The following is an 18,110-nucleotide window of genomic DNA, read 5'->3' on the forward strand; positions in this document are numbered from 1 at the left end:
AAGGTTTCTGTGTGTACAAAATATAGGTATTTCACACCATACAGGCGAGAAAATGGGGGAAATTGTACTACAAACAAAAAGGTTGACACAAAGCCTAACTTTTCATGTATAAAAGTAGACATCTTCATGGTATGAGCCATTATGACCAAGTTTCCCATTTTTTCTTATTAAGAATAAAAATCGCCCAAAGAAGATAAGGTAGGAATGTTTATAGGTTTTTGAATATATAAATTTCTCATATGAAACATAACAAAACAGCAAATATTTCTGTGACCCATATATCCTTATACACAAAGGTTTTCAAAAGCTTGAATTACTAGGCATCTCAAGATGCCCAATAATGTACCTAAAATTTGAAGTGTATACTTATTTGAATGTTATAACCTCAAATGTTAGACTTAAAGACATAATCTCTCTAAAATATATACCCCTTAAACTAGTCTACTGACATAAGCATTAAGAAATGCATCATTTTGCAAAAGCTGGTGGTTCATGCCTAGAATCCTAGCTACTCAGGAGGCTGAGATAGGAGAATCATGGTTTAAAGCCAGCCCAAGAAAAAAAGTCCATGAGATTTTTTTTTAAATCTCCAATTCACCAGCAAAAAGCTAGAAAGTAGGTGTAGCTCAAATGCCGGAGTGCCAGCCTTGATCAAAAAGGCCAAGACAATATTTGAGACCCTAAATTCAAGCCCCAGTACCAACACACACACACACACACACACACACACATGTGCACGCATGCATGCACACATGCACACACACATAAACCAATGTACTCTTGGTTATATAGATCAAAATTCTTCAGTGATAATGACAGGACGTACCACTGAATCACAACAGGAGGCATATAGCCAATTAAAAGAGGAAAAAAACCCATTCACAGTAAAAACTTGTATTGTTTAAAATCAGAGGAGTACCAATGAAAAACTGAGACTACTATTAGGAGCTGTATAACACCTCTGTGAAATGTAAAAATAAATAAACATTGTAGGATGTAAAGAGTTAAATATCTCCCACTTACATTTTGCAAAAGATTCGACATATATTTTACCCTTGAAAAACTTTTATGTAGATGTAGCCACCTTCAAAATGTTCACTGTTTACCCCAACAGGGGAATGGGTGAAACAGAGCACATGTGCCTTGTATTGAAGAGGGCAGTTGCACTTTCCCACCACCCATTTCTTAACATAAAAATAGGTCAAGTGCTAACTGTTTCTGACTCCATGCCACATGCTAACTTAATTTTTATCAATCATTGCTCCCGCTGTAAAAGTAAACACAAGTATAATCCTCTGTTTGCATACTTAAAAATATTTAATGAGGTTAAATGCATCAATTAATTTCAAATGTCAAGGAAGTTCAAATCTTTATTGGATTCTTAAGTCTAAAAGTAAAAAATACTGGATCAATTATTAGTAAACTTTAGATGTTTTCAATGTTTCAAAAACATCATTTAATGCTTTTTGAGAGTTCTCAAGAAATTATATACAGAGGAGAAAATTCTATTTTAACTTATGATATAGATAAAATGGTTTCTAGAATTAAACACAAATGTCTCACCTCTGCACCATGTACACTAAAGAAAGAGTAAGTGCAGAGGCAGTAACATTTCTTTTTCAATGCCTTTAAATCTCTCTAGTTTATACGTTTTTCTTTCTTTTGGCCAGTCTTGGGGCTTGGACCCAGGGCCTGGGCACTTTCCCTGGCTTCTTTTGCTCAAGGCTAGCACTCTACCACTTGGGCAACAGCGCCATTTCTGGCTTTCTCTGTTTATGTGGTGCTGAAGAATTGAACCCATGGCTCCATGCATGCAAGACGAGCACTCTACCATGAAGACACATTCTCAGCCCTAATTTTTACTTTTAAACACTTATTTTTAAATGATATATACTTTAGTATTCAAATAGTTTAGGTCTAAGGAGGAAATCCAAAGCAGCCTGGAGAACTAGGAAATCATCTTTATAACATAATGATCTTCTAATTCTTTTGTGATTTACTCTTTAGAGAACTGTATCTTACAGTCGAAAATATTCCAAACTTAATTTCACATAAATTTCCTAGATGAGGAATCCAATAAATCACTCTGTTACAATTTAAGTGTGTTCTATTAATATTAATGATCAGCTCCATATCATACTTTACATGAAAAGTCTGATGAATATTTTTTTAAATATTTAAGGGGAATTTCTAAAGGGACCTGCATTTCAGAGCTCTTTGAAATGGTAATATCTGTTCTACTCTTACAACATGGAGCAATCACCATAATCTAAAATATGACACTTCAGTTCACTTACAACACCATTAAATTTACCAATAGTATGTTTCATGTTCAAATGAATGATTAAAGCATATAGAACACAAGGAGAAAATGTTTTAGTAAATTGAAACTTGCTCATATATTTCTGAGATGAAAATTCAATCAACATTAAGGAAATTTGTGCTACTCAAAATACCTGTATATCTTATTAAGGAATAAAAGTTACTACCTGGGAAATTACAATGAATCATGACTCATGAATGAAATAAAAAGCACAGAAAGAAAATATTCTAACTTGAAAGCAGGCTTGATAAAAATAAAGAGACTTCTATGTGTCATAATTTATCCTGGGATATATTGTGTTTCCCTAACTTACTACAAAGTTTTCCAACTCTATGAAAAGTACTGGGTTTAAAAAATATTATCTATAGTGCCATGGTGCATGAGAGGCCAAGAAATGTAGGAACAGTGACCAATGTATTCTACTTTATCATAAGCTCCCATGCTCTGAAAAAACAGGCCTATTTTGTCACCCAGTATAATAATCTTATTCCTGAGAATTTGGTAACACAATACCCAGAAGGCTTTCTTACCATTTTCTTTGGTATGTTGTAGATGAAAGTATTTTCTGACACTTGAATTTGTTTATATTTTTCATCTCCTTATTAGAAATTTCTCTTCATCTATGGAACTTAGATAACTAAATACCAAGATGTAATTTTAATCGTCTATGTTTTGTCAAAGATGTAATACATATATACATATATATTCTCACACACCCCAGGAAAATATTGACATATTTGTAATTTAGTGCAATCCCACAGAGAAGCCCCAGGGAACAATGTAGGACCAAGATTTTGGCTTTAGACTTCTAATTTTTTTAATGTTATTTTTAAAAATTGAAGAAGCAAGCCATTGATCACTTCTGTCTAGATCATGTATGTCCTTCAACTCAGTGACATCTACTCACATGCTTTTTTAAAAGGTACAAAGTTTTTGAGAGTCTTACATCCTTTTTTGAAATCAGTCACTTGAAATTCACAAAACTGCTCAAAACCTAGCAGTGTAATGAATTAGGATCAGAAAAGGCACATTCTTCACTGGTTAAGATAATCCTTAGAGTCAAAAGAGAGTAATCTAGTCCAAATTAAACTGAGATGTGTTTTGGCTTTACATGTTAAAGTTATCACACCAGAGAACAGGTATGAGTTATTGATCTGAAAAGCCATATATAGTTTTCACCCCTATTCATGTATGAATAGCAACAACAGCAATGAATCCTTTCTGATGAATTTGTTATAATCAGGCCCTGTAGGATGAGATCTAGATATCTCTTAATGAGAACAGCCATATATGTTTATTTTATGGTGTGTAGACTTCTATTCATTAGGGCACAGGCTTCTGTAATGAATAGTCAATCTTCTCCCTGGTTTTCTAGATACTCAGAAAATATGCCATATCCTTTGAATCCTGCTACCTCACCTTGGCCAGAATTTTCTGTATTTCCCATACCATTGCCATGAAATGAAGTTGGAAAAATAAAAGAGATGGAATATGCATTAATGAAGTTTTATCTAACAAGCTGTCGTTTCTGTAGTTAATAAATCATATTGCCCATTTTCCCATATACACCTCTGTGTTTCAACACACAGATGGCTGTAAAATGAGAATATGCAGCAAAAACACGGTACCCCTCCAAGAAGGCATGGAATGAGAGAAACCTTATGCATTTTGTAGCCTCTCCATGGTGTATATAATTTCACCAAGGAAATAAATGGTCAATATTCCAAGAATATTGCTCAAGTATTCCACAGGCTTATGCCGATGGTCAAAATCTGTCCTTTAAGAATCTTAAATTATCTGGACAAGCAGTCGGCAGCTGGTAACATCTTTAGAGTGAATTCACATACACCATGAATATCCTCTGGAGACCTAAAATGCACAAAGTTGAAGCAGATGAGTAACCAACCTTGGCGAAATATCGCATCCTTGCTGCATAAAGGCACCCAAGGAAAACCAGAGACTATTAAAAATCCCAAATTCATTAGTTGATTCACTACTTTGTGTTTCTCTTCCATCTTCAAACTCCTCAGTGTGCCACTCGTAGGGGCTAAATCTGCTGACCAGGAATAAAACTACACTGACCCCAATGTAGGCAAAAACAATGCACATCCAGATCTCATAGGCTAAAGGATCAAGAAATGAAAACACTCCTGGTTTGGACTTCTGAGGCTTCTTGATCATGATAGATATCCCAAGGCTCATGAAAGGCTTGGAGAAGTCAATCACTTCTTCTCTCACAAGAGTAATGGTTAGTGGAGCAATTGCAATGTCAGCTTTCTGTAAGGGAAACAAAGGAAAGTAATAGAACCCAGAGTAGTGGTCAGGAAAGAGTCGTGGTTACATTATGGTATGGACAGGTGAGGAAATGCATTCAGAGAAGTGACAATAACTGTTGCTCTCATAAGATCCCAGTAACAGAAAAGCACTGTGTGTCCCAGTCTTCCTCTTTATAAATGAAGTGTTTTATCTACCTGACTTGACTTGGATAATTCTGAAGCTTCATCACGTCTAGGCCTTGAGGCCTGCAGATAACACCTATGGAGTACAGTTTTACCACTGATAAAATGTGCTAATCTGCAAGTGGACCTGTAGTTTACTTCTGGCTTCCCGTTTCAAATGCTGACAAACCAGTAAGAGCATTTCTAGGGTAATGTGTCAAGCCAGTCTTGGGAACTGTGAAGGGAGGGGTGGCCATTCTAAACAACAGGGCAAATGGAATGACTTGAACTATGAGGAGAGCTATACTTACCCCATATACAAGTTCTCCAACCATCCCATTCCAAATTTTCGTGTCTGCATCCCTGGCCCCATACTTGCCATCCCCAACAATGGTCAACTTGTACTTGAACCCACAATGTTTGGCGATTTCTGCCGCCAGGTCAACACAGTAGCCCTCATAGCGCTCATTGCCCTCAAGCATTTCATGGTTCTTCTTCATCATAACATATGGAGATTCCTATGTGGGAAGACGATGCTTTCAGTGATTAAAACGGTTCACAGTGTAATGTCATTGAGTTGTGCTTCATGGTTTAGTAACAATTTGTTAGTGGGATACAACAGAGCACACCAGGTAAACAACTTTACAAAGAAAATATAACCATCCTAACACTTCTGAAACAGAGGTCCTCAAATGTCATTATAATTAAGATAGCATGTGCTTTACCAGAATGGAGTAAAAATATTCTCAAATCACTGGTAACTCCTAGAACTTACTAAATTCAACTTCAGATCTATCGGAAACTTAGTTTCAAGTTGCTCCAGCTCCAATAATTCACCCACAGCTTGGTATCATTTTTCTGTCCTGTGGGTGTTTTCAGACAGAAATCAGTCCCAATGCTAGGAGTACACAAGCTGAAAGATGCTTGCTACAATGAGAGGCTATTCTTCCACGAAAAGTCTTGTGTCTCACTTGGAGTATGAGATGTTACAGAGGTAGCCAGAGAGAAGCTTTCCCATGCAGAAGGTGACTCTGCACAACCCACCAACCACTCCAAGTTCTTAGGAAGTGGTACCAAGGATATTTGATATGGTGAAATGTCATTTCAGTAACATGATGAAACTGAGAATCCTCAACTGTGGGACTTGTACTTATTAATATTTCCAAGTGGCTACTGATGTTTATCCAAATCTGTTATTAGCCTGTCTATATTTGCATCTCATATTATTAGGATAATGATTCCACAAATTTATTTTCTCACTGCTAAAGTAAAACAGAACACAATGAAGTTATTATAAATTCATGTCCTGTAATGAACTTCATTTCTTTCCATTTCTCTTTTCTAGTTGTCATCATGAGCCACAGATGCTTTCTGTCAGTCCAAAGCCCAGATACTCTAGTTCTAGTGCAATTTTGCATCACTCAGTCAGTATTCATTGATTTTTATATTACGCTTATGCGAATCACTGAATCCAAACTAAGGGCAAACAAAGGGATCAACTTACTCATTAAAAAGTTCACTCATTGACTAGAAAGAGAAATTGAAGACATCATTACCCTATATATTAAATGAAAAGATTGTGTTGCTGTCGAGTGAAGTAGGAATGAAAAGTAAAACCACCTAAAGGAATGTCAGGAAGATGGTAGACTTCCCTCAGTTCACCTGAATGTGTAGCAAACCATAAATTATCTGTCAAGCTAGTGTTATATCTGTCAGGAGATAGGAACATTTTGAATGCTGGAGCTGCGTAGTCTGTTTAGCTGGTTAAATATAGACTAGATGATTATAGCATAGCAAAAGAAGCTCTGTATTAGTTTTTTAATCCTAAAATATAAATAGCAGCTTCCCTTGGCAGATAATCTTTATAGGAAAAAATGTCCAACATAGGCAAATGTAGCTAATTACCAGAATTGTTGTTACGACAACAGTTTTATTCTCAAGCCCAGAGGTGTCATTTCCAGAAGGGAGTTCTGTAAGGGTAACAACCATTTTGTCCACTTCACTCCAATATCCAATCTGTAAAAGGTCACAGCAGGACAGTATATGAATAAATGACCTCTCTATTAAAATATTTAGTTATTTTTGTACCCATATCTGAGTCTCAAATTCTACCCGTATTAATTTCTTAAAGTTAGCTTCTTTCTTTGTATTTACTTTCCATATTTTTATGAGTAATTGGTTTGGAAGTGATCATCTAGAGACAGGAATTCTAAAGTTAACTATTTTTGTGCTGGTACTGGGGCTTGAACTCGAGGCCTTACACTGTCATTCTGTCTTTTCACAGATGGCTGGTGCTCTTACCACTTGAGCCACATTTCTACACTGGGCTGGTTAATTTGCTGATTAATTCAACTTTTCTACCTGGCTGGCTTCATACCATAATCATCACACCTCCATTTCCTAAGTAGCTAGGATTCCAGGTATGAGCCAGCCGTCCCTGACTAGACTGTGACTTTTTTTAACATTAATAACCGCCTCCTCCCCACACCTACTTACGGAGAAACTCCTAAGGATTTACCTTCCGTGGCCCATTAGTTTTGAGTTCCATGATGTTAATGGTGTAGTTTATTCTTTTTCCATTCTGGTCAAACTTTATGTTTCCTGACAAACCTTCCACCTGAACCTGAGGATGAAATGGAAAGAAGAGTTACAAATGTGCTGCCCTGGAAAACCAGTTCTACAGATGACTTTCACTGAGCTCCAGTGAAGGTTTCTTTCCACTCTCCAACCAACCTTCTGGAAGAACTAAAACCACCTGTAAGTCGAACACAAGGAGGAAAACCAGAGCGACTAGTGTGGCCGGGGAAGAAGCATTACCGATCCCGTGAAGCCCCCCTCCTTACCTGCTTGAGAGCCCGCTCTATCTCCACCCCCTGGCCCCAGGGCACCGCCGGGTTGGCCAGGCAGTCTCCGGCGTTGCCCCTCCGGGAGATTTCAATCCTCTGCTTCCGGAGGTTTCGGAAAGCTTCGGTCATCACTTGGACCGCATCGTAAGTCAGGGCGGACGTGTACTGGAAAGGAGCGCACAGGCTTCATGAGGAAGGGGACACACAAGAGCTTTCCTAACTGATTTCTCATTAAATATTTTCTTTATGGCTGGGGATGGGGATGAAAACACACACACACAAAACTCTCCACAACTTCTTCATCGTCTCACGAAAGGTTCCCCTGTGGATAGGGAAAGAACACACGTGTTCCCTAGTTGTGCTGGTGCAACAGGGCTTGGAAATGGCCATGGGAGTTCCCCCAGACTTCATGATTTCCCCCCTTTCTGCTTTAATGGTCATCTGTCCAAACCATATGAGGTTTAGAGGTCTTTGGAACTAAAGCCAAGCGGAGGTCTGAGCGTGTGCAAGTGTGCAAGCGTGCCACGCCTGTCATCGAGGGTAGCGCTGCTGTGAATGAGCAATACAGTTTGACTTTAAAGTTTTACCAAATGCTAGGGATGGTTTTTGTTTGTTTGTTTGTTTTTATCATTCTCAGTCTGAGGTTACCCAAGAGTAGAGGGAAGCCAGATAGAAATCCATGGGAATTTGGAAATGACAAGTGTGAATGCCATGCCCAGCCATTGTTTGGGGTGGAATGCCAAGAACCTTGTGCCCAGGCTGGCCTCAAACCCAAATCCCCTAATTGCTTTCTCCCAAGCAGCAAGAATTACAGGCTTGAGCACTGCACCTGGCCCTGATATAGCCTCTTTAATAAAAAGGGATCTAAGGCATGGCTCAAGTGGTAAAGCGACAGGTGAGCAAAACAGCCCAGCAAGAGTGTGAAATCAATTTTAAACCACAGTACCAGCACACATGATAATGATAATAGTAGTAGTAATAATAATAATAATGCAAAACATGAATAGATTTTTCCAAATATCTTACAATATCCATATTTCATTTAAAAATGTGATATCTCAATGTTTCAAGTCAAGACCAATGTTTCAAGAAAAGACCTTATAAGGCAAATATCACAAAGGCCAAGTGGCAAATACTTCTTGAGACAAATATCAAGGGAAATATCAGATATATTGAGGCAAAATTTAATATCAGCACATGTTTGCCTCACTTGTTTCTCTTATCCTAGAAGAAAATAAAAGCAATTGATTAATTTGTCTTCTGAAAAGAACAATCAGTTCATTGCCAATTCAACTCTAACATTAATGTCATTGTTTCTGAATGGGTAATAGAATCTAAACTAAACAAATTAGATGCAAAGAAAATATTGCAATGTATATTAAAAACTGTGATCATAGCTAAAAGCCAATATCTTTGTTGAGTCAGGCCACTCGCATAACTGGAAGAAATCCATAAAAGCTGTCTACGTAATGGTTTCGAAGCCTACAAATGGTGATGAAGTACATTACAGAATAAGATTAGGTTAAATGAACTAAAAGCATTTAGATCCAGGTAACACATTCTCATCGCGCCCCAGAAGGAAGGCACAGTGGGAAGGGGAGTCCTCTCAACCCTTTCTAACTGTTCACATCTAATCAAGCCTTAAACCCATTATCCTTTTAAATTAAAAGTCACAGTCACTGAAATATAATTCTGGGCTGAGAGAAAAATCAACCACGTCTGCATCTAGAGGGCTTTTGCTTTATGTTCTGTGTGTGGCTCATTTATTTTCCTAAACAAGAATGCTCCCAGTTTTGATTGCATACTTAAATATTTCCATTTTATTCCACCATTCCGTAAAGTAGATGTAAATTAATTTGAGGGGAACATGATGGCAATGTAACTACTAACTTCTCTGAAAACAAATGTCACATTTCTGCCCTGATGTTGATTTTCTGTGAACTCTCTCAGCTGAGCTACAAACTTATATTTCAGTATTACCCTTTCAGAAGAAACCAGCAAAATCATTTCTCTGCTGTATTTTTCCAAGTCCACTTTATTTCATTTTAAATCTCTATTTGTTGAGGTGTGTTTCTCAAATGAAGTGTGCATTTTAACTACGTGTGATGTAGTTATTAAACAATTAAATCCCACTTTTACAATCAAAACTAGGATACAGCATTTCTGACATAAATATAAGGAATGAGTATATGAAAAACTTCCTTGTTCATATCAAACATAATGTAAAATATGGATACATAGATACATACATATGGATACATAAAATATGGATACATAAGATTTTATATATTATCCTATTGATGGTATATTTTCCTACATGATGCTGAATTATGGTGAAAAAGGAAATAGTATTTTTTAAAAAACAATATTGGCCTGGGAAGAAGCAGGCAGGGTTCAGTTACAGTTTCACAGGGAGTTTGGTGTTATTGAGAGAGTTCAATTTTGGGTTCACTGCCTATAGCAGAGACAGACAATAAATATCTGTTCTTTAAAAAAACAAACAAACAGAATTAACGAGGAGGAAGGTAGTACATTATGCCTGTTATTCTAGCTACTCAAAAGGCTGAGATCTAACAATCTAAGTTTGAAGCTAACTCCAGCAAGGAGGTTTGTTAGACTCCTTGTCTCCAATTAACAACAACAAAAAAAACTGAGAATGGAGTTGGGCCTTAAGTGTAGAGCTGCAGCCTTGAGTGAAAAGCTAAGGAACAGTGTCCAGTCCCTGAGTGCAAACACTCGTACTATTAGCACACACACACACAAAGGAAGTACTAACCTTTAGGTAGTACTAAAATATTACAAAATTGCCATAAATGACCATTTTCTTAATTTGTTTTGAAATAAGAAATTTTGTTGAGTACAATTTGAAAAACACTTCATTCAAAATAAAATTCATCCAGGCACCAAAGTCTCTTAGCTACTCAGGAGGCTGAGATCAGAGCATGGCATTTTGAAGCCATTCAAGGAAGGAAGACTTATCACCAATTAACCACCAAAAAAAGCCAGAAGTGGAGCCACGGTACAAGTGATAGGTTACTAGCCTTGAATTTAGTGCTTGGGCCCTGAGTTCAAAGTCAAAGACTGGCACAAAAAATAAAATAAAATAAAATTCAGAGACAAAACTGGATCATTCATTATTCTATTATCTTAGGAGGAGTTTACTGATGTTAATGTTTAAGTGTTCTTAGTGATATTAGAAGCCCAAATGGCTCTCTCCATTATCTGAGTGTTGGAAACAAGGTGAGAAAAAGAAAAAAGAAAAAAGATCATATTTACCACTTCTCTATATAGTAAATGTAAGGAAGGCCTTTGGTATGACACAAACATTTTTATTCCAATAAAACTTGAATGGTTCCAAACTGTACTGTTTAATTCACACATGGCCAAAAAATTAGGTGATAAAGGTGAGACTTAAATCCAGATCTTTGGTCTCTGGGGCACTTACTTTGCATGGAACTTTCCCAGGTCAGAACATAGTCTCAGATCCCAGGAAACATCTTAGCACATTGAGGCAAGTGTCCCTTAATTTGGCAAATATTATGTCAAATAAGTGGACAAATAGGAAATGAGAAGCTTGGTGATAAAGCTTGCAAATGAGAAGCTGTAAAATAAAATATATAAGTTGTTGACTATTAAGTTTACTTGCTTTTCCTTTTTATTACCCTCCATCCTGGTGTAAAACTAGTTCATTTTTGCAATGATTTTAAAGACATTCTGTGTTCCAAAAAAGCAGAGTTCTATGATCCAATAAGTGCAGGAAATGGCTGTATATATAGGCACCAAGGAATCTTGATGTAACAATTCCAGGTTAGCTGATTAGTCAGCATTGCCCAGACTAATTACCACATTTAAACCTTAACACCAACTGACTTTCCATACAATGATTTTTTTGTGTAACATACTTTGGGTTGTTAAAAGTTTTATGGACTGAAAAATTCCACCGACTCATTTCTATGACAGCATAAATTGCTGGTTAAATAAAATTATTATGCATAGAAGGATATTTCTCTAGAAGATCTTATAGAACATAATTCTTTTTCCTTGTTTTACAAAATAATTACTCAGAATGAAAAAGGTTGGGGTCTAAGAAAAGTAAGTTTATATGAAAATTTAGAAAGTATTTTTTTAAAATTTCTTACAAGTGTCCAAGAATCAGAGCCATAGAAAAGAAGAAGGGAATACATTATAAACCCAAAATAATTCACTTGTCTTAATTTTAAATTCAACAGCCGTCTACCCTCTGGGAAAGGACAGCCTGTGATAAGGTCATCTTTAATTTACTGTAAAGCAGTTTGAACATGTGCCCTTTGAAACTTCACTGTGTAGAGGCATAAAATCTTCATAAAGACTCCACAACCTTGGTAAGGAAGCCACATCACAAGGTTGAAATGAGAGTTCCTTGGGCATGAAACCAAAATTAACATTCCTATTATTCTCTGCAACAAACAATCTGCTGTGAAGAATGATTGTTGTGTAAAATGACTACATTCAACACAAAACATTTTCCTCTAAATCACCAAAATTCATTTTTGACCTTGATTTGAAATCTTACTGAAAGGCCAAGCATCTCCCAGACTGGAAATTAAATTTAGGATTTAGATTTTTAGCTAAGATTAACCAGATTTATTAAGAGAAAAAAGAACAAATTCAATTCAAAGCATCGTCTAGTTTTGATTAAGGAAGTAATTGTTTTCTTCTTGGGAATACTTTCATTTTTGTGATTTCATCATAAGTTATATATTTTATATGTAATGATAAAATATACAACATAATATATAGTATAATAATGTCCTGTAATGTAATAATGATTAATGTATTTTATCAATATCACCTCTTTTAAATTATACATGCACTCCCATTATATTTATACTTTTATACTTGATAGGTCTCAACCTATCAAGTTTCTAGGCTGTGGTGTGTAAAATGCTTTCATATTTGCCAGTGTAGTTATGGTCAGTTTAACCACTCAGGGAGCAGAATTAATTTGATTATGCCACTGGAGTACTATTTAATGCATGATGCTAATTACTGAACTGAAAAGATTATGCTATTTTCAGACAAGCCTAATAACTGTCTGAGGACAGCAATTAAGAAAGTTTGAGTATGTATGTTAAGTCGTTTCCTGAATAAAATGAGGTTCTTGTGGGAAAACCAATACTTAAAGTGCCACACACTCTTCAGTCATAGATCATTGTTCAAGTTCAATGCCAGTAAGATATTCAAGACCGCAATGCAGAATGAAGTTCATTATATGGCCAGAAAGGACCAGCAATCTTATATGGCAAATTGTTTGACACATCAAAACACCAATCTATCTCAAAATGAAAATGCTTGAAAATTATTTCAGACGATGACAAAAAAACTGTTATCATCTATATTTTTGAGTGATTTTAAAGGAAAATAAAAGGCCTATTTTTCAATGTCTCAAGTAAAGTAGATATTATGAAGAGTCTGTTGAGGTGGTTACAGCTACTTCTTGAATGACCAAGTTAAATAAATACAAAATTTTTTGGTATGGTTGAGTAAAACAGCATTCTAGTCCTACACTTATGGCTCCTACCTACTTATATCTGAAAACCATAGTTTGAAGTCTGATGAAGCAAAAAATCTGTGAAATTATTTCCAATTAACCACCAAAAAGCCAGAAGTGGAGGTCTTATTCCAGTGCTAGAATGCCAGCCTTGAATGAAAAAGCCAAGTGAGATTGCAAAGCTATGAACTCAAGCCCTACTATACACACACACACACACATACACACACACACACACACACACACAATTTGTTTTGGTTTTTGGTGACAGTAGTGAAGTTTGAACTCAGAGCCTCTCGCACTTACGTAACTCTTTTGCTCAAGGCTGATGCTCTAACGCTTGAGCCCCAGCGCCACGTCTGGCTTATGTTTGGTGGTTAGAGATAAGAGTCTCACAGACTGTCCTGCCAGGCTGATCTTGAACCATGATCCTCAGATCTTAGCCTCCTGAGGCATGAACCACTGTCACCCAGCTCAGACTTTTGTTTTAATCTACAAATATCACAGCAAATATGTATCACATTTGCACGCTTGTAATAGTTGTGATTATTTTATGTGCAAAGTAATTAAGAGAAATGGCAAAAGTCACAACCACAGTTCCAACAAATATCTTCTCCTTCCTGGATTATTTGTGATATATGTGCTTCTTCCTGTGACCTTATCTCATCAGGGACCACAGGAATCTTCCTACATCCATAACTAAACCCCCACTCTTCTCTAGCAATTTGCCGTTATGTTCAAAGTAAGACAAAACTCCTTGGTATGATTTTTTAAAAGGCTCACTATATCAGCATCCTGCATATTTTTTTGTTGCTCAGCATGGAACCCAGGTGTGAACACCTGCTGGGTAAAGTGTTCTCACTGAGTTTCACACCTGTGGGTCCTGGATTCTGCACCATTCTAAATCCTGGCTTCTCAAAACTCCTCTTTTAGTCTCCACCTAGAGGAACTCTGGCTATTGTCCATGCATTGGAGATTTCAACAACTCTGTTTCTGCTTCCCCAGACCACCCTCTCTCCAGCTTTCCTGCAGTTTTTCTCTTTCACATCTCAATCTCAATATTGCCTCCTCCAAGAAGCCTTCCTTGCTCTCAGGAACAAGGGCCATGTCCTCCTGTTCTTCTAGGTGTCAGCTTTGCCTTCCTTTCCTGGTCCTTTCAGAAAGCACTGACAATGTAGGCCCTCTGAGCCGGGCTTTACTTTAGAAGGTGAAGTGTATCCATGAGCAAATGGAAAATTGGCATTCACTTTCAGAAAATTACTAACATAATTACTTCATTTCAAATACAGAGCCCTAGAAGTAAGAACAGGGGAAAGAGCGAGAAGAGAGAAAACTGCTTGCAGGTCTTCTGGTGGCACAGAGCCTGTGGTTTGAAAGAGTCTAGTACTGACTTCCATAAGGAGGTGAAAGTTGAATCCAATCTAATGCATGCACAAAGCTTAGTCATGTAGAGGGGTAAGAAAAGGCTGTTCTGGAAGACAGGATAGCCAGTAAAGATGGGCGAGGTGGGAAGAGCCAAGGAGAATCTTAAGGACTTTATTAAGGAAATTATTAAAGCTGCATTACCTTTGGGGGAAAGACTAAAACTTAGAAAAAATTGTGTATTTATTATTCTCACAGTTTTAATTACCAAAGTCTAACAATGGAAAGAATTTGTAATAAACTGGATTTTTATATGTTTTTATGCCCTGTGGAACTACTTTTATTATAGAGTAGTAGTAAGCTGTGATTTAAGTCACCAGACAATGTACCTGATATAATCCACAATGTCCCCCCAAAAGTCAATATCAAAGGAAGTAACTTCTGGAAATAGTATCATTAGAGATATATTACCCCACTTTCTTCAAACCATGTTTTGAGAATGTGCTCTTTACTTATATATTTGGGGAATGTAATTTATTTCTTAGTTTTCCCTTCTATTTTCTGCCTCCACACGCAGACAAAGAATCCTGAAAGCATTAGAGCAATTTTCCCACATCTATGCTTTTGATTTTAATGGTTAAAAATCACCATGCAACCACCACTTGAAAACATAAAGCCAGAAATTCCAGAATAAGTAATGTGTAAGTTTTAAATTGCATGCTCTTCTGAGTGGTAAGGTGAAATCTCAAGCTTTCTACTCAGCCTTACCCAAGAGGAAATCATCCTTTGGTTCAGTGCCCATACTGTATACCTTGCCCTCCTGTAGCCATCCTGGTAGCTATATACTAGACTCACGATGGTACTGCAGTGCTGTGACCAAGTTAGCTGTGCTTTACTTAATAACCCCTGCAGATCAAAAAGGTCATGATGCTAGCAATTTGGATGTGCCAGAGATAACCTGTGAAGTATTTCCTTAAGTAAAAAGGAGAAAGTTCTTAACTTAGAGGAAAGAGAAAACTTCACGTGTTGATAACAAGATATGAGGTCATGGGCTGGGGATATAGCCTAGTGGCAAGAGTGCCTGCCTCGGATACACGAGGCCCTAGGTTCGATTCCCCAGCACCACATATACAGAAAACGGCCAGAAGCGGCGCTGTGGCTCAAGTGGCAGAGTGCTAGCCTTGAGCGGGAAGAAGCCAGGGACAGTGCTCAGGCCCTGAGTCCAAGGCCCAGGACTGGCCAAAAAAAAAAAAAAAAAAAAAGATATGAGGTCATAATTCACATCACGTCATCTCAAATTAATATGGGAAAGAAAAAAGTAACTACAGCACAGTGATAAATGTATGTGTAAATATATATATATTTACTACATATATTCATTACATTTGTCTCATTTTACTGTTAGTTGTTATTTCTTACACCATTTAATCAATGAACTTTATCATAGGAAGATATGAGACAAAAAATATGCATTTATACACTCACATAGTAAGTACCCATATTTAGCAACTGCTTAAAATCCCATTATTTCAGGAGAATATAGGAAAAAGAAATGAGTCTATACTGGCATCTATGGTTCTACTATGAGTAAGTATTATTTAATCTTCACAACAATCTGAAAAGTAGCAGCCAGAATTCCATCTCACTGATGGGAACATTGGCCTGGGGTCAAACAGTGATTTATAGTATATAGTGTAGTATAGTTGATACAATCTGCCATTCTAGGCAGCCCCTGGAGAATCAGATTGTATACTGTATGTCTCAGATTTTTACATTTTAGGTTGTGACCACTGCTTGTTACTTCTGTGGGCAAATGCAAAGCCTTATCTCTTACAATTCACACAACACATGCTCCTTTCTTAAATCTCAAGCACTGAAGTTCTTGCAATAGCAGAAAGGGACAGTCCCATGAATGTCTCTGTCTGTAGCATAATCTTGCATCTCTGCACATGTTGCTCTTTCCCAAGCCCTTCCCACACTCTTCTAGCTCAATCACTTGTGGAAACACTGGTAAGATGACCCTTGCAGAAAATGGGCTTTGACTTTACCTCCTCTCTGTGATTTGATCATCTCTAATGAATGAGTTTACTTCCCATGCACCATTTGTTGCTTATTGGCATGCTTGTCCTTTCTGTTTACACCAGATTCTCAAGGGTAAATTTCATAAATTTTCCATGTCTTTCCTTCCTTCCTTCCTTCCTTCCTTCCTTCCTTCCTTCCTTCCTTCCTTCCTTCCTTCCTTCTTTCCTTCCTTCCTTCCTTCCTTCTTTCCTCCCTCCCTCTCTCCCTCCCTCCCTCCCTTCCTTCCTTCCTTTCTTCTTCCTTCCTTCCTTTCTTGCCTTCCCCTCCCTCCCTCCCTCCCTTTCCTCATTCGTTCCTTCCTTTTTTTCTGTATTCAGTTCTCAACCTCTGGTACATAGCAATATGAGTCTGGGTAGAAGGACTCCTAATCAAACATGAATTTTCTGCCCACCAATTTTCATCAAGTTTTCACAATGAGCCTTTATTGTCATCTTGGTTAGATATTATGCTCATACTTTATAAATGTTATTTGGTTTTCCCAGCAGCTTGGGAATTGATGATCACAACAGCTTTGTACAGATGAGGACATGGGACCCAGGGACAAACAACTATTTAGATCTTCTTTGTCACACTCATAATAAGTTTACGCACACTCTTTGTATCATCCCAGAATAAAGGGTCACCACAAGCTGCCAGAAAGTTGGCCAAAACAACTGAAAAGGAGGCATTAGGAAAAGCAAATGTTACAGCAGGAAGGGAGCAAAGAAAAGTTGTGCTTTCCACCAAATGAAATACAGCAGTAAGCTTTGGCAACATTTAAAGAGCATGTATTGTCCTCATCTTTCACTCCTCCTGAGTGCCATGCATTCTGATGTGCAGACATGCAAAACCTGAAGCCTGGTGTGGATTCTAGGAGGAAAAAAGGATCTCATGGGTTTTTGCACTGCTGAGATCATGTAGCAATGGGGGGTGGAGAGATTATGTACCTCCAAAGGAACCTACTGATTTTATCTTGGGTTGAATAACACATGGGCTCTTCAGAGAATTGAAATGGTGTTGTCACACAAGGGACAGAAGCCCGATGCTCACCAAAGGGAGCACTATTAGGCCTGTTAGGTCTGAGACCTGGTGGAGACACACCCCAGCACTGACAGCTTAGTTGTCCCTTTGAGCGCTCAGCAGTCTAGTTACCTGAAGCTATTCCACAATACCAGGGAATGGGCAATGCACTTATTGAGCTCAGTCAAGATCACTAAATAGGAAGCCATCTACGTTTTAGACAAATGTAACCTGGGATGGTGTGTTATGGTATGGATTCTTCTTTGAAAGGGATTTAAAATTAAAAGGATCCATGTGTACAAAAGCAGTGGCCTTCAAACTTCTGCTCTTCTCTCTCAGACCAGCTTTCTGTGCAGACATGCTTAGACTTCAGTCCCCTCTCAATGGTATATATTCCCTGACTCGTGCCCATTCGTTTACACAAATAAACTAAACCACTGCACATTTGAAAATATGTCATAGCTATTGATCAAATTATACATGGATCTGTAGTTTATGATTAATATATAAACATCAGCAAGGTTCTGATG

General features: G+C 37.5%; 1 protein-coding gene across 3 annotated transcripts in view; it reads right to left on the reverse strand.

Annotated features, from left to right (window-relative positions):
- The window catches only part of Gria2 (glutamate ionotropic receptor AMPA type subunit 2), a 127,469-nt gene that overhangs the window by 20,975 nt on the left and 88,384 nt on the right, over positions 1-18,110 (reverse strand). For 2 of the 3 annotated variants that reach the window (XM_048363898.1, XM_048363899.1), the window contains exons 7-11: positions 7,605-7,772; positions 7,280-7,384; positions 6,667-6,777; positions 5,073-5,279; positions 4,230-4,600 (exon numbers count right to left, since the gene is read on the reverse strand). In XM_048363898.1, the coding sequence (XP_048219855.1) occupies positions 4,230-4,600; positions 5,073-5,279; positions 6,667-6,777; positions 7,280-7,384; positions 7,605-7,772 (962 nt within the window). Of the gene's footprint in view, positions 1-4,229; positions 4,601-5,072; positions 5,280-6,666; positions 6,778-7,279; positions 7,385-7,604; positions 7,773-14,703; positions 14,718-18,110 lie in introns of all 3 variants that reach the window. The other variant, XM_048363900.1, reaches the window with a different exon arrangement.

The sequence above is a fragment of the Perognathus longimembris genome, chromosome 16 (genome assembly GCF_023159225.1).
Source record: "Perognathus longimembris pacificus isolate PPM17 chromosome 16, ASM2315922v1, whole genome shotgun sequence".
Lineage (NCBI taxonomy): Eukaryota > Metazoa > Chordata > Mammalia > Rodentia > Heteromyidae > Perognathus > Perognathus longimembris.